The following is a 23,232-nucleotide window of genomic DNA, read 5'->3' on the forward strand; positions in this document are numbered from 1 at the left end:
CGCGCTGAAAATGGACGACGAAATCAGAAAAAGGCAAGGAAACGTGCTGATATAGGAAATGACCGGCTTCTTAATGTACAGGAAGGTGAAAATCGCGTTCAGCAGCTTGATACACAGCTTAATGAGCAGCCTGCGGAATCTACTCCAGCGCCTCGTCGACGAGCTCCGCAGCGCTGTAGTGGGTGTGGAACAATCGGACATACAATTCGAAATTGCCCTAGTAGATGGCTATAATTTCATGTATTTAGTTAGTTAGATTTAATGGCGTTGGTGGGTGAAAAGCTTCAAAAAATAGTGGCTCTATCAGAGAATCCGCGGTTCGGTGGTATCCGCGGTTCGGTGGTATCCGCGGTTCGGTGGTATCCGCGGTTCGGTGGTTGATTACGTTAGATGTTGATTACATAACCACCTCAATAACCGACATCAGGCCTCATCGTGTACACCTGGTGTACATGTTGGTCACATGATATATTCATATCACTCCCCTTCGTTCAATACCCCGAAATGTGGTCATGAAGGAGCTGAGGCTTCTTGTGGGGTTCGGCAGCATTTTGATTGTCCAAACCAACCACCTGGCTTCAATGGCCGCCCACGGGAGGGGTAGCGCAGATCAGATAGGTAGTCACATTGGCTTTGTAGGACCATAACCGGTAGGGATTAGAGGTTGATAAGGGTGAAATTCAGCCAATGAGCGCTATGAAGCACGAGCCGTATATACTTGAGTCATCTACCTGCGGATTTAAGTTGACCCGACCAACCGGCTACCGCCGATTTCGGAACGCGTTGAACATGTTCGGATTCAGACAACCACCATGCCACCAAATGCGCGCCTTTCGAAACGGAACTCGGTAGAGCAGTAAGGAAGGACTCAACCTCCACAATATGGTTCTAGAAAAGGCAAGAAGTCTGAATACTCAGCGTGCAGTAACCATTTTCATCGTGTCTTGATCAACGCTACGCGACAGACTTGACAAAGGCCGTTTAAAATTGTTATGAATATGGCTTAGTGCTTGGAGTTGGGGTAGTTGATACTCCAATATTGAGGGGCTATATAAGATGACACGTGTATCTACCATCTTTCTGTTCAGTAACTAAGTCCATGAGCTCGCTCCCTCTGGCAATAATCACTTAGTTCTCTCTATTTGTCACGGGGCCATCCCGAGCCTCATCCTGGCGCGGCGGCCGGAATGAGCGTCGGTTCTGCCGCCACTGACCGCCCAGTTACCTGAGATTTCTCGAGCTCTGGCTCTGATCCAGATCAGAACCTCGAGCTACGTCTTGTCTCGTCTATGCACCTGTCTGATAGCCTGACTCTGTAGCCTGCCTGTTGTATCTACTCCGTTATTCTGTTCTGAACATATTTCTGAGCCTGCACCTTGACACTATTCTGTGCCAACTTCCTCTGACCAACCGTGGATTTCACTACAAAAATCGAGCAGCAACCTGCCATAGCCCATGGGCTCTGTAAAAATCGATAAGAATTTGGCAAAACGGACTTTATCTAGAATTCCCATGGAGTTGCTCTACAGTCTTTCCATGTGGCTGGGATGTATATTTTCAATCCACAGAACAACCCATCATTCTGTTAGCAAAGAACCAGGTGATTAGCATTGGTAAACAGCATATTGAAACCAAACACTTTATTACACGCTTAATGTTCATAAGCGAGCAAATGCAAAGACCCTAGCTCCTAAAGGGAAGGTCTAATCAACTCCACAAGATTCAAGCGCAGCATTGCATCCTTGACAAAGATATTATTATCAATTAGACTGGCTTTGTAACGGTTCTAATAATAACTACCAAAGTAGTTACTCTATCTCGAATGGTAACAGCAAACGAAGGCATCAATACAAGGGAATGGTCAATTCGTTCCTGGTTTATCTTCCAAAAGACCTTTATTAAGAGATGGTTTAAGAATATGTCTTGGCAGCAGACCGGGGATTGTAATAAGCTCCTGCTGGCAGGGCTAAAGATTGGAACAAGCTTCAATTCTTGGACAGCTATTAGGTAGGGCTCCGTTGACTTTAAAAGGTCTTTATTCCTTTAAACTGCTAGCCGCACTGTTGTCCAATATCAACTACAGGTCTCGGACGTCCATGGCTCCCAACTTACACCTGCCTTTGACAAGATAAGTAGCGGCAACAACACTATAGCTATTGCCGCCTCATTTATCCCATATTCTACAGCCTATAGATGTTGGTTGCTTTGGTCTCTGAAGCGTGCATATAGAGGCCTTATTAAATATGCCCCTGGGACCGGCTATATGGACAACTCGTTTTGGGGAAGCAGGCAGGCTAGATATGTACTTAGACCCGCCGGTACCTCGCCAACGCAGCCATGCCCGAAGGTAATCCCAACCGTCCCGGCCGGGAGAGGCGCAGCCTCAATCATCAACATTCACATGGTTAATGCACTGCTAACCATCGCGGGTTTGCGTCGAGCAGTGCAATAATCGATTCTGCACCTGGAGCATAGGTACTCGCTTGATGCTCTTCTGTGCTGTCTGCTCTTGCGTTTTTCCTTTGGTATCTTGTACAGAAAGCGGCGAAATCTGCGTTCTTTCCCTCTGACCCACGCAATGTAAATTTTGCCCGGGTCACTGGAAATAGGTATTGTATATTATGTCTCGCAGCTTTCAGTAGGAAACGAAGACGAGGAACTGGACTTGGGAACTTGGGTACGGGCATCTGGAGCTGGAGGTACTTTTGGGTATGTAGACGGTATTGGGGTCAAGAGTTTCTGACGTGGTTTGTGTGGCCTGTTTACGTCCCCTTTTTTAACTCCGCTGGGCATTGGCATCGCAGCGCTTTGTTCTTTGGTGCCAATGTTTTCTGATGTTCGAAGAGGTGGAATCTAGGATGTTAGATGTGATCTGAAGGAGGTGATGATTAGACGATTGACGGGTCTAATTGGCAAGGGGAGGCCCCGGGGATAACTCTGTTTAAATGGTAGATTAGGCAGTCTCTACATGGCAGCCCCGGTCCTTTTCTTTCGCTCTTACCCAGGCATGATCAACTAACCTAGGGCTATCTATATGCAACAATAATCCCTCGATCATCTCACCGTAAGCGAGTGTGAGTTTCACCATCACGCCCGTGGGCGCTGGTCAACGCGGAAAGAACCTGAGCGAGATATTGCTTGTCTGGTTGGTTATTGCAAGCAACTTATGTGGCATGGTGCACTTACTGCTGGTTGTGATATGATTGAATGCAATCCATCCGGCCTCTAAATCAAACGGAATATCAACTGGCGACGTGAGTGCGGATATAGAGAGAGTTGGTGAGTCGTTGATGCGGAAGAGAGGTAGCCTGTCGTTCGAAGATTCTGATGGTATAGATTGAACCTGTTAGCATCATTACTCAATAGGGTGGGGATCAAACTACCTGGTCTTCGATTCCGTAACCGTCGATGGCATTTCAAAATTCCCCATACTGCCAGGATGAATGTTGGGACGGTAAAGAGCATGGTGATAAATGAGACTACCTCTTCGATAGACCAGGACATGTCTTTATAGAGCTGTGTTCTCTATATTTTTTTTCCGTGCAACCTCTATCTCTTGGTCGAAATCTATTCCTGCACCATAGCCAGAAGATATAATTGAAAAGAGACAAACATCATGAGCTCAGTTGAGTGTGCATCTAGGGCCATCATATGGATTTGAACCTGCGTCGGAGTCTCAAGTGGGGGTCAGAAAAGAGACGAGCATAGCGGTCTAAGCGCTGGTTTTGCTTTTATCTGGCCGGTGACTGGCGGGCTGTACAAAACGCCCTATGGCGTCTTTCTTCACCCAGTGGTCTTCTCTGGTTCTGGGCCGTTCGAGCCAGAACCCAGCCAATGCAGTTCACTATACAACGTGTGTTTTGTTAGGCACCAAGCAAAATAACGCTAGTCAAAATAGGGGAAATCATTAGCCTCAAGCCGAATACATACATTCGTGCAGCCTTGTGATCGCGAGCAGCCTGAGCAGCCTGGGCAAGGCTATTTTTCATAGATGGCGGCAGGAAATGCGCTGAGGTAGACGTACTATATTCTCCCGTAATGTCATTTGGTTGTAGCGCAGCAGCGTAGCAGAAAAGAAAAATAATTAATAATGAATAATAAAGGAAAAAAGGAAATAGGTTAAAGGCCATAAACATTTGTAGCTAGAGACGGTGTTAAGAAGTTTACATTCATTACCCTTATCGAAATAATACATCGTCTACCAACGGCAATAACCTTGTACATGCTATTGGATCGAACGCCCGGCATTTAAATTCGACGGGTTGTTAATGATGGCGCTGTTGGCAACCCTTAATAAAGCATGCTGAACTGTTCACGTACAGTATGACCGGACGCGTGCTCAATATAGTGATCAGCCACAGAGTACAGATCCAGGTACAAGCATGTTAACATGGATAAATCCGCCAAACAGCCGGATGAGCTCGAGCAGCCTTGACCGACTGAAGTCTGCGGCCCGAGCGTCCAAAGGGCCAAGGAGTACGGAAGAGGTCTGTCTGCAGGGTGATCATCCCTAGCCCCACAGATCAGGTCCATTCCACGTGGCAGAGTCCGACGAGGTCTAGATCCCAGTTCTAGGTCGGGCTGGATCTAGGCTCCTGTTCTGGTCTTTATATATCTGATGTTTTTTGTGCGAGGCTCTGCGCTGCTGGCCCGCGAAGATGCCTGCCCCTGAAGGCTCCAGAAGGCCAGAATCCATCAGCCTAGCGGTGAGAAATAGAGCCAGGTCCAGACTGCGGTGGTTCCGAGTCTGTAGCGCTGGGGTTGGCAGGGTTGACGGGGTTGATGAACTGTGGTCAAAATCTACCCGGGTAGATTTTGACCATCCCTGCAAGCAAGGACGAGCCCAGCCACGTCTGTGCCGTCTCTACTGAAACTCATTGTCTACTCTACGCAGAAGAACTTGAGAACAGAATGGGTCAACATACTTCGGGCCGGCAGATGGTAACAGAGAGCCTTACCAGTTTCTTCACATTTAGCTTAGTGTAGGGTGACAATCAGTCACAGAGGGCGCAACAGAATAGACACCCAATGCGAGCCATCATTCTCGAGTTTATGAGGCATAGGCAGGTTCCGATAGAGTCTGATATTGTGGTGAGGTAAAAGAGAAATTTCGAAGGGCAAAAAGGGAAAGCCGAACGGGGGGGTCGAACCCCCAACCTTGAGATTAAGAGTCTCACGCTCTGCCGATTGAGCTAGCCCGGCTGCTATTGGTTGAGATGTCAGACCTAGAAGTGGTTTATCAAGCCACACTAATGATATTCTTCACATTGATAATTTCATTTTGACGTATCCCAATATTTTTAATATCCGTCGCGGGGCTTTCCACCCTCAGCCTTTCCGCTGGCTACATTAAGCTCCCGCAACATCCCACTACCCAGGACACCGACGTCAGTGACGATGGAGACCATGTCGAATCCCTGTTGGGCGCGGTTCTGCGCGTCCGCGCCGTCGGTACCTACGATGGTCAGAATATATATTTTGGAGACCGAGAACGGGACGCAACATACAGAAGATCGCAGCCTTCTTCCCAGCAGATTTGGCAGCCTTCAAGATCCTTTGAATAGCAGCTTCATGTTCGCCTCCGCCGCGTTGGACACCAATCTGCTTCGCGAGGTCGAATGGGCCTGTACCAGACCGGTTAACAATTGTCCTTCCTGAGACCGGGACACCAAACAGGTCTTACCAATAAGAATCCCGTCCAGCCCCTCTACCGCAGCAATCTTCTCTACACTCTCCAAACCTCCCTTTGACTCAATCTGCACAAACACAGCTGTGTTCTTATCTGCCCCGGCATCGTATTGCGCCGCAGGAACCCCGGGGAAGGAATGCAGCGCGAACATAGGCCCGTACCCGCGCGAGCCCTGTGGGGGGTACTTGCAGTATCTGACAATTTTTTCAGCGTCCTCCTACAAGCAAACTCATTAGCATATCGCATCGTTGGAGGCTTCAAGAAGTAGCTCGGCTGGTCGACTTACTTCGGAATGACACATTGGTGTCAGAATCCCGTGTGCTCCAGCATCAAGGGCGCGCTTAATTAACCACTCCTCGCCCCACGGGACGCGGATAATCGGGCTTGCGCCTTCAGATGCTACGGCATTAGTCAACTATAGCCATTAGCTACTCCCTCGCACGGCGGATCTGCGAAGTAATTTACCTCATAATAATCCTTATCTGAAATCAGACCGTGCTCGGCGTCTACTAGGACCCAGCTAAATCTGTTTGCGTGCTGTGCTGTTGAGCGGAGGATTGTCTTTGCAACACCGGCGCCAGGGAGTCTGTTAAGAGTTAGTAGTTTAGTCAGCAAGTTTGTACTATAGTAACCAGGCTTGTTCTTGAATTGAAAGCATGACGTACGTAAGCCAGAAGCCGTAGGCTGTCTTGCTGGTTTGCAGAGCAGTGTTGAGGGCTGTGTTGAGGCCCATCTTCTATCAATATAAGAAAAGCGATATACCAATCCTGGTGAACGGGGTTAGAGGACTAATTGAAAAAGAATACGGTGAAGTCGAGCAAGGACAGGTGTTGTGATGGCGGAGTGAGGTGGATTCCCCGCAGTGGTTCATTAATAACGGCCTCGGTCGTTCGGTGTTTCTCCGATAGTCCTCGGGGTATCGCAGCCCGATCCATCGGAAAAGTATCCGAGTTTGCGGTCCTGAAGCGTTCTCTAAAGGACGTTGGCTAGCGGGGCATTGCTATGCGGAGAAGTACCTGCGAGAGCAAGGGAAACACAAGCATCTACAGTGACATCTGTTCCTCCGGGACAAGCTCAACGCTTTGCATTTTGTCGAATATCGACAACTCTGCATTGATCACCATCTACTTCCGCCAAAACAAGGTGCTTGAGAATCAATCGCCCACGAGGATCAAGCACTAACGCTGTTTTTGCGAACGTCGTAGAAAAAAATGTCTAGTGAAGGGAGGAGGGGCTTTGTACCCGTGCCCTAACAAGCGCATGGGAACAACCAATTCGAGCCCACTTCCTAATCATTTTGCTCAAGACAGCTTTATCGTAGCGGAGCTCTGCTGGAGAACGGCCCCTATATGGAGTGCTGAGTGCTAAAACTGCATCGACTGCATCGACGTATTCTATCCGTAGGCAGAGAAGACAAAGTTGAAGAATTAAAACGCACGCAATCTTCAAAGACATCTGTTTGAAGGGCACCCTCGTATCAGAAACGACACTGAGCGTGTATCCCAGTTCGAGCTGAAAAGGCTGGTGTTGATCAATTTTGATATGTTGGTGACTTTTCGCGCTTTGAAAAAAAGAGAGAGGTGCCCGTGAGTAAAGAGTGACAGCGTTATTTGTTTATGCGCGCTTAGAGTCAGGACTATATATGCAAGCTAAGACGGCGCGAGCTGAATGGCAAGACAGTCAGTCCCTATGCTAGAATCTAGGTAGAGCGAGATTGATATCGCGGCCTACCAAATCATACGAACAGGCTACTGTAGAATGGCTTAGACGCAAAGTCAACACCCCTACATTTACTCCTATAACCTTCAGGCCTTTAGGATGTGTCGCGGCCAATGACGACCACCCCCAGTCAAGCCCAAGTCGACCATTTACTACCTGTCCCCCTCATCCGAGCAGCCGGAGCAGTTTTAGCATTGTGGCACCCATCGGAGAGATGCAAGATTCCAAATAATTAATATTCGTCTCGTACCAAAGCATTTTGATCATAGAATAACTCTGCCAAGTTCTTGGTTCAGCCATCTAAGCTGAATGACCTTCAGTTCTTGCGCCAGACCACGCAAATATGTTCTTGTTCTAATCTATATCGCATTGGTGCAGCATGGCAGACCCTTTATGAGCAGTGTCCTACTTAGCTAGTGTAAGTGTACGAGAAACAACATTATTAAGAAGTACGTGCAGTAGGATGACAGCAAATAGATACGGACGGAGTTGCTCCCTTACTCAATCTCCATTACACAAACCTTCAAGCTCCGCGGCAAAACCAGGTAAACGATGTCTGATCTTCAATAGAGCTGGTGGACGACTACTCCTCAGACACAGCAGCGCATTAAACACCCAAACTATGTTTTTCTCTTTCGATTAGTTGTAAGAATTAGGTCAGGTATTGTGTCTGCATCGGACCAAATCTGTCGGTAGGAGACGGGCTGTATTTGTCTTACCTGGCAGTCCAGGAACAGGAATTGTTAGGGGAGACGCTCGGGAAAACAAAAATACGACAGCCTCGTCCGAGAGTAGGTGACAATGCTAAATGTTGTTCAAACATATGGTGAACCAGCAGACAATACCTGAACCCGGTGGTTGATTGGGGCCCTTGGCACGTGGTATCTAGAGTCTAGCCCTAACTGCTGCCCTGTCGATGGAGGATGGAACATGACAAGGCATCTAAGCAATAATTAGCTAATATTTATGGCGCATTGCCAACATAAAAAAAAGAAGACTGCTAGTTCCTGAATATCAGCAGATTCCAAGAAAGAAGCCTCCGCGAGGGACGTTGGTGAGAAGTGGTGAGAATTGACAATTGGTCCGGCATTTATGCACTTCCCTATGTTCATTGGCGCCCGGGTACAGTTCTTGGCCCATCAAGTTAAGATTTTCTACTACTTACAGCTATCACTGTACTGCCCGGTTTCCGTTGAAAAAAATCGTGAGCTTCTAGATGGAACCTCGGCAGTATCTGAGCATATCACATCATCAGCCTAATGGCTCCACTCTGTAAACGGGTGAAAAACGGGGTTCGCCGCTCAGCGCAATTTGCAATATAATGGTTGGGTGTAGTGCGGAGCTGTGATTCGGAGTATGACCCAATTGGGACGGAGAGCCGCTGAGAACGAGTCAGGAGATGGATGAAATCTTATTCCTCTTACAAAATAAATTCCGTCAAATGTTCGATGGTGATCGTGAATAAAGATTATTTGTATAGATGTCGGCTTCGTACCATCATGCCTCAAGCGAAAGATGGCAACCGACCCTAAGCTATTTATGAATTAATCATACTATACATTCCACCGAATCAACCTCACTGTTTCAGGGAGACCCCAATCTCCTCCGGCTCATTATGAACAACCTTATCTACAGGGCTTAATGCCTTATCCCCATTCTCACCCAGCCCACTCTCCTTAAGATGACCTGTCGTCTCGTTGTTCTCGTTCTCCGCCATCTCCGTCAGGAAGTACTCCTCCTTATCGATGTGGCGGAACATAAAGTAGAAGATGACCGTGAGGACAAAGCCCACAATGGACGGGCCGCCAAAGTCCCAAGTCAGATAAGGGTCCTTGATCACGGCCGAGCAGGCCAGTCCGATGGCGTAGGCGACTGCCGTGTTGAGGAGGTTGATCGCGGAGACGAGGCCGCGCATATTCTTGGGGGCGCGGGAGTAGGCGATACCGTAGGCGGGGACGTTGATGAAGAGCTCGGAGATGCCACCGATGGCGTAGGGAATGGCGATCCACTGGTATTCTCTGTTAGTATGGCAGGTAACAAGAGCAGCGATGGGTGGTTAGTGCAGAACGTACCCAGATGGTGATCGGTGCCACGCGCGTATTCCCATTCTCATCAACGCAAGTATCCGAGGACCCCCATTTCCCGCAGGGACCAAGCTTGTACGCGTAGTAGTTGAGCACAGTGTATCCAACGCCACCAATGGAAGAGATGAAGAGACCAGTTGCCATGCGTGCCACAGGGCCATAGTGGATCTTCCACCGTCGCAGCAACGGGTAAAGCCCGTAGTTCAGGATCGGCGCGAAGACGATGATGCTGAGCGGGTTGAAGTTCGAGATCAGGTCGTTCGGCACTCCATCCGTCTTGAGCATGGTGGAGAGGAAACTGGCGGCGCTGCCGAGGCCGTTGTCGTTGATGTACTGGATAGGGAAGAAGCAGAAGATCCCGGTAGCTTGGAAGGTGCGTCGCACGTCCTCGACGAACTGGTCGTTCCACTGTGTGTGAATGTTCTGTCCTTTCGCGGCAATCACGGACGGTTTCGCCGCATCCCAGAAGCCGTGGCGGCCGATGCGGAAGATGCCCCCGCGAGAGAGACAGATCTTCAGCACGCGCACGACGTTGGGGAGGTCGCTGCCTCCAGGGGGGAAGACGACGAGGCGCTTGCGCAACCAGATCTGCAAAGAGAAAAGCCCTTTAGAAGTGGTTCACCGTCAAAGGAAACTGGAAACATACCAGAAGAAGGGGGAGAGGGATGTAGAGGAACAGAGGCAGAATGAAAGCCAGCCACCAGCCGACGTACTTCTCAGCGTACGATGTGGCGGTCTGCATGAAGCCGCCGATATTGATAAGCAGGTAGAACCATAGCATGGCTCGCTCAGCAGTAGCCTCCGGGTCGACAATGACCCGTTCGCCGCTGGGAAGGACCTTGATCTTGGCCTTATCGCGAGGCATCTGGTCGAGGAGGAGGGGGGATACGTTGGGCTTGAACATGGCTGCACGGATTAGTACCAGATGCGGGCGGGGGTTTGGGATGAAAGGTTGAATGGGAGAAGAGGAACCTGAACATACAAGCACCGACCGAGAGCATATACAGTGAGATAAAGTACGGCGCCTTTGCGCCCCCATTGGCTAGCAGTTTGGGCGCCGTAGCACCGACCATGAGAACGTGCGCAACGCCAAAGACCGCAACACCGTAGAGGATCATCTTGAAACGTCCAGTATGTGCATCGGAGAGGTAGCCGAAGAACATGGGCAGCAGGTACGCGAGCATACTGAACGACTGGCTGACGGCATTTGCCTTGACGGTGCCCATGCCCAGGGCACCAGCCGTGTCCTGGGTCCCCCGCGCAGGCGCGCCGTAGCCATTGCCGCCTGCGGGGAGCGGGCGGTTCACGAAGTTGGATATGAGACCGGACACGCCCAGGTACGAGGCGCGCTCGCAGAATTCTACGATACAGATCAGGTAGGCGACGGTAGGAAGGGCGCCGGGGATGCGGCGGAGCGTCTCGAGCTCCTCCTCGGTCGGCTCTTCGTAGTCGGAGACGGCAACGACGTCTTCGACGGCGGGCGCGCCGGACTTCTCGTTGAGGATGGGCTCTGCTGCTGGTTGTCAGTCTTGGTATGTGGAGTCGGAAGGGCAACCGTACCCATGGGGGAGGAGAGCGTATAGACAAGACCAGAGCGGTGTTTGAGAAGCGGCAACGATCGTCGGTCGGGAGTATGGTTAAATACCTTTGGAATTCCTGTCTCCTTCTTAATACAGCCTTCATATGGGTCCCAGGGGACGGGGATGGGAGTTGCGATTGCGTGCTGTGGCAGATGTAACCATACCCCGTCCTGTTATCAAGTCCATTGGCCAATGGTCAACTTATCCAATGGGGTTTCTCCCCCTTCTTCCCCCAAAAAGGAGACGCACCGGATCGGAGCGATAAGCGGCCGCCAGGCATGCGATCATCAAATCAAAATTATTCCAGGCAGGGGCCGCTTGGTTGGACAGTCGACTAAGCTCCCTGGGCGGGCTTAGCACAGGCTTAGCTCTAGAGTGGGCTTCAATAAGGAGCATCCCTCGGGAGTTCTGGCTGGCGTGGCGTTGGGTTGCATCCTTATCGCCAGAATAGATTAATTCGCGGTTCGTTTCGGTTGTTGGCAGTGGGATGCGACGATATGACCAGTTCTTACATACCTGCTGCTTGCCTGATAGACTCTGTTTCTCGATCCCGGTGAGGCATAATCTGGACCCACCATGGCGATATCGCTATCGGGCTAAAAACCGAGTGTCGGCCGGTGACAGTTAGGTTTCTCAATAACGGTATCAACTCCACAAAAACCACCAGCCTGGGACGTGGCCTACGGGCTCGCCCCCTCTTTGTCCCATAAAAACAAGCTAAACGGCTTGCAGTGTTGCAGTAGCCTCATAGGCTAGTCTCAGAATTCGCAACAAAAAGCCGTGGCTTGCACTAGCGGGCTAGTAACGAATGCCGGTCATGGCGATAAGGAGCGGAGGTTTTGAATGCAAGAATCAGGGCAAGGTCTAAATTCTAGGTATGACATTTCAATCGGGAGCGCTCACTGTGCTGCGTTTGGCACATATAACTAATGTCAAACGAAGTATCTCTTATTCAGAAGATGAAGGTCGCCCGTTGTGCTCTGACTCTAGAACGGTTGAGTATAGATTGGAGACCCACTTGGGTTCAGAGAACAAAGCCTGAGCAAAACCGTGGGTCAGACGGCTTTGACCGGCTTTGGGGGCGTATATGGAGGATGTTGGCGGTGTTTCGGTAGAGGCGTGCATGGCCATGGAAGATGCATGGCCATGGAAGATGGAGGAGCAATAGCCCAGGAATTTAAAGCAATCTAAAGCAGATCTTTTTATTTCTTTCTTTTTTCAAGTAGAGTGTCAATTTGGGCCAAACCGCCAAGCTAGCAATGGAGAAAAGCCCACTACGGCTGTAGACAGGTCAATCAGGTTGATTCAGGGGCTGAGAGAACCTTGAGACAAGGAACTATAGCCATGACGGCTCCTGTTCCCTGCTGTGCTCTGGCGTCTTCCGTCTTCGACACATTGGTAGAGGCCGATGCGCCACCATTGAGCACAACAACCAGTCATGTGTGAAAGGTCCAAGGTCAGCTTTGGAGCGCCTGAAATGTACATTGTTTGTCTCAGACCTCGCAATAGACACGACAGCCTGACGGATTGGACAAGGACCTGCATGTTGGGTGGCCCAACAGCTGGCTATGGTTAGGTACGTGTAACCTCATGGGCAGTAGCATATGAAGCTAAAAGGATATAAGCGAAGCCAGTCGACTGTTCCCACCAATCGCCGTTTCTCATGGCGTGGAACTTTCCCTGATTGGGTCTGGCTCGGGTCAGATCTGGCCGCATGGACCCTGCGGAGGTTACACCTGGAATAATTACGAAATCCATGTGTTAACTGCACCAGACCTTAAAGACTGCGTGCTTGGATGAGAGTCTGTTAGGCAATAGTATTCCTGATTGATATATCCAATATTACTGACGCACTTTCTAACACAACATCTGATATGGCCTAAATTATGGATTTGATCGCATATCGACTAGACTAGCGAGAGTGTTATGCAGCCGAAGGCACTGCAATTCTCGACTGACATGGTGTATAACCACCGTATCTAAGTGTTCAGATCACCATAAATCCCACACTTGGCAACGGGAGTGATCCATCTTCAAGGTAATGAGACTGGCGACTTATATATAAGTGCTATGTGCTTTGTGGACAGGTTCATTCTTCGATGGTTTCGAACTGTGCGGCATTCTCTCAGTACACAAACAGAACTTTCCGGTCTGCCAACCTCTCTACCCCAGCCTCCTCGACGACGCAGGTCCAACAAAGGCTCTTATGTACAGGTAAGAGGAAACACTTGAAACCTTTCGAGAACGCAATACTCACACCCGTTAACCGCACCATCCATGAGGATCCAGAGCGCAATATCATCGGTTCATTCGCGGGGCTCAAGAGCTCCTCCCAGCAGTCGATCGAGACAAACTCTACTCCGCACGCTGAAATGGATGGATCATGACTGCAATGTTTACCGAGGACACCACACACTCGCAGATCAGGAGACTGGCCTAGAGACTTGAGGATGTTCAAGTCGGCGACCCATTCTGCTTGATCGTACATGGAAATCCGCGTCTCCAGATTGTACGCTTCCATACCTCTGAATGCTGAAGGTCCTTGGACTCTCAGAGGTCCTTCCCAACCTGTGAAGGACATGTGGAGAGACGACGCCTCGAACGATCCGCCAGACGGCTTACCATCGAATCGGTTATGATTGACCACGTGCCACTTCTCGACATCGTGGTCTCTGACCATCGGCTGCTCAGGCGCAAAGAGAAGCGCTATCCCTGGCTTTCCCACGTTACCGATAGCATGCGCAACAGCACATGAGGACATGTCTGGAGGTGGGATCGGGTCATGCAGGATCCGTTGAGCAATAAACAGCGAGTTCCCACTTGATATCGCCATCACCTGGTCCATTTCATGTACATCGACCGATAATGTACCGGATTCGAACTGTAGAATCACTGCAAACGCTTGCTGCCGTGTTAATGGACTCGGGTAGATTGACTCTGGGATAATGCCATTGCAGGCCATCGAAGCAGCTGCAAGATGCTGACATTCCAAGTCTTTCACCACACTCCTCGCCCACGCCCAGGCTAAGGGAGACTCTTTGATCACATTCATAGACATCGTGATATGCGGGAGTTCGTGCTTGTAGTGGTCAATTACACGGCCCAACGCCAGGAGCGAGAATTGATGGTCAAGGCGGTGATGCTTAAAGTATTGTGCAATCCGAGCCATTACAATCTGAAGGTCTAAGCGGCCTTCTTTCACGAGCCGCTGGACTACTGGAAGAGACACAATTGGTCTTAGAGTCCTGTCTTTGGTTGGTCTGCCGCGCCGTATGTATACAGCGGCCAGGTTGTGGACACCGAATAGTAAGTCCCAAACAACCGTGGTAGAAGCCATCGGCTCCTCATTCAGAAAGCTTGCGAAGATATAATCCTGAGAGCCTGATTCTACAGGCGGATCATAGCCCCAGGGCCCCTTCAAAGCCTGATCAAATCTGGTATCTATGCTCGAAGAAAGAAACACCCACTCATTCTTATCTGGTATATCTGGCGCTAGCGTTTCATTAGTGTCCCAATCGATTTGGCTCCTGCTTCGCTTGCGACTGGCCAGAGGTTCTATCTGCCGTAAAGTCTCGTAGCCCCATCTGCCGTCGTCTTCTCTGAAGCGGATAATACACCCTTCCGGCTCGCAGCAATGTGCTTGGAATATTTCACGGAGGACCCGGACACGGTCTAAGGGATGCTTAATGGCTTGGAGAATGAATGAGAGATCAGTGACCCCGAAGAAGGGAAGATGCGTATTATCCTTGACATTCCCAATCCAGCGCTTCCCACGGTTTGAACCATACCTAATGAGCTGCAATGCAGTTTTTCTTTCTTCCTCACTGTTGGACCGGAAAAACTCAATACCTCCCACCAAGGGGGACAATAAGTGAAGGTTATACATCACATCCACAAGCTGGTGCTTCTCGTTGTTTTGTATAATTCGGGAAGAGTTTTCCAGATCCTCCTCGAGAGGTCGAGGCGGCCGGTTAGTTAAACTCGCGTAGGTCAATTGAGAGGGAGTGGGGTTGTTTCGCAAGTCTCGCAGGGCATCTTGGTATGCCGAATAGCTAAATGCCCACAAGGATTGAAGAATTTCCGTCGTCGCCGAAAGATTATCCAAAGAATCTAAAGAGGCACCTAGTATGAGCGCCTGGAGCCCTGAGGACGAAATCTTCGAGTCGTGTAGAGACGATCGTTTGCATTGGACTGGGCGGTAGTAGCGCAGACACGACAGTGGCAGGGACCAGTATACCCCATCCCGGCTACCGTGGGGATCTTCATGATAGGCAATGGATAGGGTTGCAGTACCACCTTGCGCAATGAGAGGGTCTCCCTGACGGCGGTCCAATGTCCTGGGTCCAAGGAGCACCAAATCGGGATATAAATGCCAGGAAGTAAGTCCGAGAAGGATGCCGCCGTCCAGTATTCGCTGGGGCTTCCCGGCGACCAAGTTATCGAGAGTGGACAGCGCTGTGCAAAAGTTGTGGATGACACTATCGCCTACGATTGTCTTGCCCGACGCCGATAACTTCATACCGTCTGGGGTGACCTGAGTTTGGATCGCGACTGACAGGTTATTTGCGATCAATTCAACTTGTTTTTGTTTTCCTTTGAACGAACTATTGTCTGCAATCTGTAGCCATGCACGAGCACTTGCATCCCAGTCCTGTAGGCTCGACCAGCCTGTGTCGTAATGAGCCGCTTGCCATGCAAAGATACTGCTGGCTCTGTCATTCTCAGGTCCTTGGTTCTTGATGGCTTGACGTCGTTGATCAACTAGCTCGGTCCAGATAGCCGTTGCCTCTTGCGGTGACCAAATGCGAGCTAGCATGCAGGCCAACAGGTGCATAAGAAGCGCTGAGCTGCCACTTGTAGCACCTGCCCAGATACTCGTACTGTCAATGCCTAGATGAGGGCCAAATATCCCGTCCGCGATATTCTTGGGCGGCGATCCAGCTTTGTCCAGTTCACGTGCAATTTCGCTGGCCCGGGTACCGTATGCCTTCAGACGAGAAGGCACTCTGGGAAGGATGTCTTCAAAGAGAACTCCTAATCGACGGGCGAGAATGTGAAAAGAGCCCTCCTCTGCTAATTCCCTTCTATGCCTCGACAGCCGCTCCCCAAGCGGAACCAACTCGGCAGGACATTTGAACAGAGTGAGGTCGAAGTTTGTGTGCAATAATGAGAAATTGGCCTCAGGGTTGAGTTGGATGGCATTGGCGGCAATCCGTTGTATGGAAGCCATTTTGACCAGGATCGCTTTTTTCTCGGATTGACTGGCTGAGCTTGATCATATATAAATAAATAGTTGATGTTAACCCACATAGCCATCACTAGACATGAGCTGTGGAATCTTCTCTGGATCAGGCGGCGTGCACTGCCACCGGGATCTCCTGCGATGAGGTTCTATACTGTTCTTCTCATACGTCTCACACAGCAATCTGGCACTTTGTCGGGTATCGAGTGCGAGTGGCAGATGAAATACCCGTTTATCAAGGCATTATCCTTCTGGATTATTCTGAATTCGAGGTGATTTAGGAGGTGGTGAATGGGTAACTTCAGCTAGAGACCTGATGTGCTCCTCGCGCTCGAGAAAGCGCCCAGGCAAAGGTGCTACACGTGGACCAATTGATAACGAGGTCTCATGCATGGCAACTGCCAATAACCCAGTTGGGTTGCAGTCTGTCGTGCGGCAGCATCAGCCTTGCACTAGCGTGAGCATTGAGGCAACGACACCTGCACCTGCTCATGTCAAGCATAACTGACATCTCGACACGACATTTTCAATGGCATTATGTTCCAGAAAGATAAGAAAATGTCTCTTATGGATGTATAAACTAACGTAATCTCACAGAGATCACACTGTGAGCTGAATATGTGCTCTTCCGATTGAGGTTGACGTACTGAAGGCAATGCTTGATAAGCTGCATCGTCCATTGCCCAGCCGAAGAACGATCAATATGTCTTAATTATCGGAGAGTTGGGAATATCGCCCATATAGCCTGCCTACCGGCTGGCGGGCACGGCACTTGGTCCGCTTCTCCTGTAGCGGTTAAATGTTCAACATGTTCCCTGTGATCCGCTTCAGTCTGCTAGTTGGTTTCGGCGCCGGTGCCCCATTTAATTGGATAGATGCCAGACTGGCGACGCTGTGGTGAATCGACCGACCAACGTAAACAGTGATGTCGTGCAATACGACTACGGCAAAAAATCGGAATGTGTCGCTTTCAGCGCACAGATTCTTTTGATATACGACTCTCTGGCCTTCTTGCGGCTACATCCAGACTTGAAGCAGATCACCTCTTCAGCTGCAGTTGAATTCCGACCTACCTATTTCAGACGATGACCAGGTATTCTGCAACAAAAGTGTTGTCCCACCTAGGTTCAGGGTATGACCTTCAGCTCGATACTGGATATCGACATCATAATCCTCAAGATTGAATGGTCGTCAGTGCACTACTGCAAGAACCGGACTCCTGCTCATTGGACAGTCCTGCCATCCATTATGGATTGATAGTATCCGGAAGTTAGGTGATTAGGAACGGTTTGGTGTGAGATTAGATATCGCGAAACTCGGATGGCGGCGTGATGTTGCTTTGAGATGGAAGCAGCAGGGTCCAACGGCACTTGCATAGTACGAGTTCTTCGCGAGTAGTTTCAGTTGGATTAAGTCGGGCCTGCACCGTCAACCAACAACCTGTCGATGCTCTGAAGGGACAGTGTAAAGCTGTGATATCAGACTGCGTAGTTAAAGGTCAGATCAATGGATTCTGTTCGTCGTCAGATGATCCTCAGCTTTAGCTGGAATACCGGACGATGTCTTCAGATTCTGTTACCCTAGTGTGGTCCGACATACCCAATAGGCACTTGGAATATTTGAAATGGACTGCTGACAAGCCAAGAAGTCTTGTCCCGCAAGGCTGAATATAGTGTCACCATCAGCTGTTCCCGACAGCTGAAGGAGATTATACTCCAGGGTCGTCTTCAAATCTCCTTTTCATAGACGCAATTGAGTCTTCCGAGCACCTGGCCTAGCGAATGCGTGTCCGGAACAAGAGAATGGTTCCCGATGTATCACTTGCCGCACTTGCAGGCAAAATTCAAAAATAGAACCAAAACTCGCAATGGACAAGCTCGCAATTAGAGAAAACACAATATCAGCGCATGACTATCACCTGAAAGAGTGACATTTTGCTGTTCCTGAGGAAAGAGGCGACTGGCTTGGTGGCAGATCGTACATCGCCGGAGGAGCGGTGGCCTGAGGACAGACGACAAACCTTGTTAGCAGCTTGGAATACCAGGAGCAGATCGTCCAGAGACCCAATGGTACCTTGCAGACGCATCCAACACACCTCCATCTTTTGCAGTGTGCTGTCTTCTAACTCAGTTTCGGCTGTGTCGGAGCACTTTCCCAACGAGACACACCACACCACCCATGACTGCACGAGTCGTGTCCTCCGGTCGTCTTCCCAGTCCTCTCTGAACCGCCCCTCACTTCATCTATCCGACCGGCTGCGTCGGCTCAGCCCGCCCGCGGTCGACCTTCTTCAGCAGCAAGTTCGATCATCCCACGGACTGACAGTGGGCCGCTAGCGAGGCGTAAGGGTTGCAGTAGCACATGGTAGCGGCTGCTGGTCTGTAATTTTACCATTGAGGTTTTGATTCGCTTGTAAATGAGGATCCAAGACCTGTCGATTGAGGGAACGCCCCTCAGCCGATGTGCCCAGCGTAGGCGAAGTGGACCGGGCTCTGTCTGGGCAGTCCCCGGGGTACTCAAGCATCCTTGGCAAGAGGCAATCGTCTTGGCGGAGCTCGATGTTTGCTGAAAATCATGGTATGGACGATAGAGAATAAAGTTCAATTGTGAAGCGATTCTCTTTGATCCTGTGCGGCTTGGTAGGGTGGAGGATGTATTGAGAAGGGGAAGTGAAGGGAGCAGAGGATGAGGGACGGTCGACAGTGGTAAATACAATAAGCACAGTAAATACAGCGAGGACCCTGGGGACGCCAAGGCTCCGCCCAGACCTCGAAACCAGATGTCTTAGGCGTTGGCAGACGGAGCGTGGGATGGACCCTTATAAAACGTACCTGCACTGCCCTGCATCTGCCGTCCATCCATCACCTGCATTTCACCTACAAAATTTCATCTCTCTTCAAGTTTGCTGCAAGATGAAGCCCTGGATTCTCGCCTTCCTAGCCCTATCAGCCTGCGCTCTGGCCCAGGAGACCGAAACACCGGGTCCTTCTCCCACCGAGTCTGCCGGCTGTGAACCGCACGGAGACCACTGGTAAGCTTCCTTGCCGTTTATTCTGCCAGCATCTACAGACCAAGCACCTTGAATCCTTACTAACACAATTCAGGCACTGCGACGCCCCAGCGACATCTACAGAGACTGATTTGGAGTCAACCTCTGAGACGCTCCCACCAAGCCCAACCGAGTCGATTGGCTGCGAGCCGCATGGAGACCACTGGCACTGCGATGCGCCAGCCACAACGACCGAGTCTGAGTCCGATGCAACATCCACCTCCACTACCACCGCCACTGACGGCGAGGCATCCGAGTCCGAATCTGCCAGTCTCTCGCCGAGCCCAACTGAGTCCGTTGGCTGTGAGCCACATGGAGACCACTGGCACTGCGACGGCCCTGCTGAGACGGAGAGTGCGAGCAGTGACAGTAGCAGCTCAGCCGCGGCCGATGCCACTGCTACCGACGAAGCAGGTGCCGAGGAGACCGGTGGCGAGCAGCCAGAAGACGGAGCCGGGATTGTTGGTGTGAAGCTGTCGGGTGTGATGGCTATGGCCATTGGGGCTGCTGCTGTGCTGCTGTAATATGGACGAGCTAGGGTTAACTATCTTTTCTGCGCATATCACGTCTGAGGACGATACTCTTTATGGGTTGGGATGGTCTGCTAATGGTCTGAAAATGCATTAGCAAGGATAATGAAAAATCACTGGTAATGATGGTATTCAAGACACTCACTCCCCTTCGCGCACCAGCCGGGGTAATTTAATAAAATATTCTCTAGACCGTCATTTCCATTGGGCTAGATGAACTATTGAAATAGGGAATGAATACCTCATGATCTAGTCGCTCTACGGGTAGGAAGTAGGAAGAGCCAAGACCGCAAAAGCATATATGTGTTAGGGCTAGGGCCAGGATAGCTCTAGCTAGCCAAAGTACCTATTTATCCCCTTAAGTAGGTGTGTGCATTCGACCTAGCTATCCAACTGGACGAAGGCAGTCATACTGACTTTCTGAAGCCAAATCTCAAACCCCCTTCGCTTCGACTTCTCCCCCACCAGCGCTCGCTGCCCTGGCCGCAGCCTTCCGTGTCTTCCGAAGTTTCCTCGAATAGGCCACCCCAAATCCATGTTGGAAGACTTCCCTGATCTCCTCAATACTTAAACCCGAGACCTCAGGGTAAAAGAAATAAATCAGGATATACCCGACCCCACAGATAGCGGCATAAAACCCGAACGCGCCAGACGGCGTTATCCCCTGCATCATGCTCAGAAATGTGCTGGATACAATTATATTCGAGCCCCATGTACAGCAAGTCTGGAACATCGTGCCGATTGCGCGGACTTCCATGGGGAAGAAATCCGTGTTCATCCAGGCTGTGTTCCCCATGGACGCGCCGTAGAAGAAAACGAACCAAATGATAAAGATGAGCACAACGATGGCAGGTGGGCTGACGGTATCGGTTTCGAGTTCGAGAGTTGAGGCGTCCACAGGGATGAACTTGAATGCGATCGCCACAGCAATCAGGCCCGCAGACATGCCCCAGGCGGTTAGGAGGACGACCCGCCGGCGGCCAAGGGGGTCAACAAGCATCATGTTCACCCACGTCATGACGAAATTGGTTCCTGCAACAACTATTCCCACTGCAACGGGGTCTGAGAAGCCAACAAGGTCAAACAGCGTGGCGGAGTAGTACATAAGAGTATTGAACCCGGACATCTGGGCAATGACAGCAAAGCCGCAGGCGCACACCAGCGCGCGGAAGTACGCCGGGTTCGAATGGAGGAGCTTGATCTTGGCCCAGCGCGTGGAGTCTTTGTTGAGTTCTCGTGATTCATCGCATGCCCTAACAATCAACCGAACTTTAGCTGCAACCTGGGCGTCTGAGGCGCCCTTGTAGATTTTGCGGATCACGGCCTCGGCCTCTTCTGTCTTGCCGTGGTAGACCAGCTGGCGCGGGGATTCAGGACAGAAGGGGAGGAGGCATGCCAGGATAATCGAGGGGACGCCTCCAAGGCCAACCATATACCGCCAGCCATGCGGAACGTGCGCGAACGCTGCTCCGATACCATAAGAAATGACTTGGCCGCCGGTGATGGACATGTTATTGAGACCGATGAGCCGACCGCGGACTTTTGTGGGTGATAATTCTGCAATATAAAGAGGCACCACCATCGAGGCACTCCCCACACCAAAGCCGACAATCAGGCGTCCGACTGACATCTGCGCGATACTGTATGCTGCGCCTTGGAGGACAGCGCCGACGCTAAAGAGCACGCACCCGACATAAATGGCAGGCTTTCGACCAAACTATTGGATGAATGTCAGTACCAACCAACCCATGAAGTAGACAATAAGCATGCATACCTTGTCCGCAGTAAGCCCGGCAATAATGGCGCCCACAAAAGACCCGCCAGAGCACAGACTGGTGATCAATTGTTTCTCGTTCTCAGACGCAGGGCGTCCGTCGAGGTCGCTTCCCAGGTAGACCAGGACAGCGGAGATGATACCGGTGTCGTAGCCAAAGAGACTGCCCGCAATGGATGCTGTAAGAGAGACAAGCCAGACGAACCAGCTGGTGGCGATGTTCTCTATGGAGTCGTCGTCGGCTTCGTGGCCGTCGTACTCCAGATGCACTGGGGCAGTCTTCTCGTCTTCGTCGACAGTCATGATATTTTTTGCGCAGCAGAATATGAGAATTGAAAGATGTGGAGTTGGAATTGGAGTCTAAACGAGTTGGAATTCAAGGTGAACTCTACCGTGGGGAAAGGAGTCCTTTATACTGTGACACTATTCATGGTTGTACGAATAAATGGGGCACTTTAGTCCGTCCACTCGCCCACTCTCGGCCCCAGATCGGCAACTTAATTTTCTGGGGTACAGCAGCCGAACGCGGGGAAGCACAGGTAAGCCCCTATCTAGTCAGATTCCCCGTGTTCCAAGTGCAAGACAGGGAATTTTCGCCCGGCCAATGTGCTGCGCGGCCTATTATTTCCGAGCCCAGCTCCATCACAGGCCGCAGGCGGCTTGTCTCGACCTCGTCAGAGAGAACGTTCCTGCATTCTTTTGTCAAGAAAGAGGCCTTGATTTAGATGACTCGATTTTATCAAGGAGTGGAACCGTCAGGCTGAATGGAGTGTTCTCTCTGGTGATCTTCGCTGTCAGTCAGTTGCGCAGCAGGCGCCCTCCACAGTGAGCCAAAGGGTTTCGGACAATCCATGGGGAGGATTCGCCGAGAGGTAGATTCTAGCTTAGTCAAGCGCGGTATTTGGCCGCAACTTGGCATCACGGAGATGGGAATCCGATGCTGGCTTAGACAAAGTCACTATGCCGCCTCAGTCATGCTCAAATGCCCCATCATATCGGCAATTCCTGTTCACCTGGAAACCGTCGGCTAGTACCCTCTGAACGGAGATCATATGCCTCTGAAATTGAAGTAAAGACGCCGTTGTAGCAAGCTGCTTGGAATGCCAGTGTCTCTAAAGCGAGCCGGCCGTTTTGATCTGGTCAGGGTCAGGAATGAAGGGCAGCCAGCAAAGTAAGGACTTGCGAAAAGCTATCCACCGCTTTAGGCATGAATCATCACAATCATAGTCATTGTTTGTATTTGATGTTATCATCTCTGATTTTATGAGGTGAGGTTTATGTACCCATCCGGCCACACAAGGGAAGCGCCCTTCACCATCGCTCAAGCTCTCGTGAACGATGCGCAGCGTGATGAATATATATTATAATGGTAGGAAACTATGGTAAGCCCATGGTTTCATAAGCTTTGAGTCCGAGGAACTCGTTGACTTGCATCGAAGTGGAAGGTGACAACGCGTTGAAGATGCGATGGTTAAAGCCCTGGAGATAAGTACTATGGTCAAGTGACCCAGTCATGATTTACAGAGGGACATCACCACGCACTTTCCTTCATTGGATATCTTTTT

At 50.5% G+C, this 23,232-nt stretch overlaps 6 protein-coding genes and 1 non-coding gene across 7 annotated transcripts; 2 read left to right on the top strand and 5 right to left on the bottom strand.

Moving 5' to 3' along the window:
* Positions 1-5,129: 5,129 nt before the first annotated feature.
* BDW70DRAFT_t177 lies at positions 5,130-5,202 on the bottom strand. The gene has a single exon. It is a non-coding gene; the product is annotated as a tRNA-Lys (tRNA).
* Positions 5,203-5,300: 98 nt separating this feature from the next.
* On the bottom strand, positions 5,301-6,422 carry BDW70DRAFT_166545 (HpcH/HpaI aldolase family protein; the record flags this gene model as incomplete). Its single annotated transcript, XM_073742011.1, has 6 exons — positions 5,301-5,455; positions 5,508-5,624; positions 5,684-5,906; positions 5,976-6,104; positions 6,155-6,275; positions 6,355-6,422. The coding sequence occupies 6 exons, from the start codon at positions 6,420-6,422 to the stop codon at positions 5,301-5,303; spliced, it is 813 nt and encodes a 270-aa protein (XP_073590963.1).
* Positions 6,423-8,984: 2,562 nt separating this feature from the next.
* BDW70DRAFT_154414 (putative MFS peptide transporter) lies at positions 8,985-11,056 on the bottom strand (the record flags this gene model as incomplete). The annotated part of the gene is made up of 5 exons (XM_073739846.1): positions 8,985-9,416; positions 9,481-10,080; positions 10,139-10,398; positions 10,475-11,002; positions 11,053-11,056. 5 exons carry the CDS (start codon positions 11,054-11,056, stop codon positions 8,985-8,987), a joined length of 1,824 nt encoding a protein of 607 aa, XP_073590964.1.
* A 2,141-nt stretch (positions 11,057-13,197) lies between these two features.
* On the bottom strand, positions 13,198-16,302 carry BDW70DRAFT_164760 (uncharacterized protein; the record flags this gene model as incomplete). The annotated part of the gene is made up of 1 exon (XM_073741545.1): positions 13,198-16,302. The coding sequence occupies one exon, from the start codon at positions 16,300-16,302 to the stop codon at positions 13,198-13,200; it is 3,105 nt and encodes a 1,034-aa protein (XP_073590965.1).
* Positions 16,303-19,226: 2,924 nt separating this feature from the next.
* BDW70DRAFT_166547 (uncharacterized protein) lies at positions 19,227-19,887 on the top strand (the record flags this gene model as incomplete). The annotated part of the gene is made up of 2 exons (XM_073742012.1): positions 19,227-19,345; positions 19,419-19,887. 2 exons carry the CDS (start codon positions 19,227-19,229, stop codon positions 19,885-19,887), a joined length of 588 nt encoding a protein of 195 aa, XP_073590966.1.
* A 439-nt stretch (positions 19,888-20,326) lies between these two features.
* Positions 20,327-21,970, bottom strand: BDW70DRAFT_164762 (myo-inositol transporter; the record flags this gene model as incomplete). Its single annotated transcript, XM_073741546.1, has 2 exons — positions 20,327-21,610; positions 21,668-21,970. 2 exons carry the CDS (start codon positions 21,968-21,970, stop codon positions 20,327-20,329), a joined length of 1,587 nt encoding a protein of 528 aa, XP_073590967.1.
* Positions 21,737-23,112, top strand: BDW70DRAFT_145309 (uncharacterized protein). The gene has a single exon (XM_073738409.1). It carries the CDS (start codon positions 22,113-22,115, stop codon positions 22,494-22,496), a length of 384 nt encoding a protein of 127 aa, XP_073590968.1. The 5' UTR covers positions 21,737-22,112; the 3' UTR covers positions 22,497-23,112.
* The last annotated feature ends 120 nt before the right edge of the window (positions 23,113-23,232 follow it).

Source organism: Aspergillus foveolatus, assembly GCF_047715535.1.
Source record: "Aspergillus foveolatus strain CBS 279.81 unplaced genomic scaffold BDW70scaffold_135, whole genome shotgun sequence".
NCBI classification, from domain to species: Eukaryota; Fungi; Ascomycota; class Eurotiomycetes; order Eurotiales; family Aspergillaceae; genus Aspergillus; species Aspergillus foveolatus.

Bases quoted from the DNA above. Each gene is read 5' to 3' on its own strand.
- BDW70DRAFT_145309 (XM_073738409.1), top strand. From the start codon at position 22,113: ATGGGGCACTTTAGTCCGTCCACTCGCCCACTCTCGGCCCCAGATCGG.